Here is a 2,111-nt window from a genome sequence, read left to right as displayed (position 1 = left end):
CCCCCCGCCCCACTCAGAGCTCTCCCTTTCCCGGCAGGTTGTTACAAGATCACTACGGTGTTTAGCCACGCTCAGACCGTCGTTTTGTGCGTGGGTTGCTCGACCGTCTTGTGCCAGCCCACGGGGGGCAAGGCGAGGCTGACAGAAGGTGGGTAACAGGCCCGGGGGGTGGGTTACGACCGCCCCCGCCTCCTCGGGGGGCTCCCGGAGCGGTCTTTGAACCCGGGGTGGCTCTTCTGGGCTGGAAGATTATAAAAGCCACTCAGTTATGGGCACTTTCAGCACTGGGGTGGTGCTTTTCTCTTAAAACAAGGCAAAACCTGCTGAATTTGGGCTGGTGAGACGAGGAAATCCCTGTACAGAAGGGATTTAAAGAGGCTGCGGTGTTTCTGACTGCTCCGCTTATTTTTTTTTTTGTTTTCCCTTCCTCAGGCTGCTCTTTCAGACGAAAGCAGCATTAAGCGAAGGGAGCGGGGGATGGATGGGACTACTCGCACAGAGCGCAGGAGCAGGGGCTGCCACCGCAGTGTCCGGGCCTGACCCCAGCGCGTGAGCAGGTGTCCACGGGAGGCCAACCGCAAATGTGACTTTCATACTGTCCCTGTAGCCCCACCCATCTTGCTGTCAATAAATTTTGGATAAAATACATACAAATCAGTTTGCTTTTAATGCTCTGATTCTTCGCTGTGAGAGAAGGGTGGTTTGGCAGTGGTTCTGAAGTTGTTTTGTGTCTCCCCCAGGTAGTTAAGTGATGGAAGTTGACAGGTATTAACCTTTGAACAAACGAAATGCTTCCTTTTATTCAGGCCAGAAGCAAAACCATCCCCACGTGCAGCGTAGGATCTCTCACCGCTGTAATGTTGCGTTCTCCTTACTTCCTTCTGCTCCAGAGCCCCGGCTGAGTCCTGTTTCATGCTGGGAACCTACAGGAGGGTAGGAATATCCTGCAAGGAGGGAAATGTAGGGAGGCTGCTCTGAATATCCGAGTATTCCCAGATAGTTACCTTCAATATTGGAGTCGCAAGCAGAAGGTTTCCTTTCTTGTCACCCCTTTCGTCTGGCTGAGGCTCAGATCGGCTCCTAACCGCAGGGATGATGGCTCAAGGGAAATGATCGCTGTCAGGTCCAATCTTTTCTAGAATGACCCGAGTTTGTTTTCTGAAGCTCAAAAAAGTGAAAAGCAGACGTGCCTAATTTCCCTTTGTAAGCTTTAAGGCCAAAAGTACGCATTTCCCCTGTCCATAAATGTTAATTACTGAACTATAAACCTCTTCTTTCACTTGCTGAGGAACGTAACGGCTGCGGATGCTAAAACAGCAAAGAGAGTGAAGAGGAGAATCTGCCCAGAGCCCATGAGCTGTTGAGGGATTCCCGCTTCGCTGACCCGAACGGCTGCGCACAGGTAGCTCCCAGTTTGCAATTGCTTCAAAGAAAAAGCTTCCCTTAACTGCCTGCGTTCAGGGCAGGGGTGTTCAATGCCCTTCGGATCAGGGGAGCGGAGAGAACAGAACATCTCCCTGCTCCGTTTACCCATTTCGCTGTGGCAGGAGCAGTAAGTTGAGGTGAATTGGAATCTCGTAACTGAGGTTTTGACACCACTATTGTATTTTTATCGCATCAGAGAATGGTTTGGGTGGGAAGGGACCTTCAAAGACCATCTAGTCCAACCCCCTGCCTTGGGCAGGGACATCTGCAACCAGATCAGGTTGCTCAGAGCCCCGTCCAACCTGACCTTGGATGTCCCCAGGGATGGGGACACCTCTCTGGGCAGCCTGTGCCAGTGTCTCACCCTCATTGTAAAAAATTTCTTCCTTATATCTAGTCTAAATCTACTCTTTTTTAGTTTAAAACCATTCCCCCTTGTCCTGTCGTTACAGGCCCTGCTAAAAAGTCTGTCCCCATCTTGTAAGTACTGACAGGCCGCAGTAAGGGCTCCCCGGAGCCTTCTCTTCCCGGGCTGAACAACCCCAGCTCTCCCGGCCTGTCCTCGTGGCAGAGGTGTTCTGTGAGGAAGCCTCTTACCTCTCGCTGCTCCTGCTGCTCTTCAGCCTGTGAGAGCCTGGGAAGTGTTGATGAAACAAAAAACCCAGGGATTTAACATGAAAACCAGG

At 51.6% G+C, this 2,111-nt stretch overlaps 1 protein-coding gene across 1 annotated transcript; it reads left to right on the top strand.

Moving 5' to 3' along the window:
- Window positions 1-39: 39 nt before the first annotated feature.
- Window positions 40-461, top strand: LOC104076642 (40S ribosomal protein S27-like; the record flags this gene model as incomplete). The annotated part of the gene is made up of 2 exons (XM_009577570.1): window positions 40-148; window positions 433-461. Coding segments are annotated over 2 exons (138 nt in total), but the record flags the coding sequence as incomplete, so codon positions are not given.
- Window positions 462-2,111: the final 1,650 nt, after the last annotated feature.

Source organism: Fulmarus glacialis, unplaced genomic scaffold (genome assembly GCF_000690835.1).
Source record: "Fulmarus glacialis isolate BGI_N327 unplaced genomic scaffold, ASM69083v1 scaffold24545, whole genome shotgun sequence".
Taxonomy (NCBI): domain Eukaryota; kingdom Metazoa; phylum Chordata; class Aves; order Procellariiformes; family Procellariidae; genus Fulmarus; species Fulmarus glacialis.
This window is presented reverse-complemented; position numbering and strand designations above follow the sequence as displayed.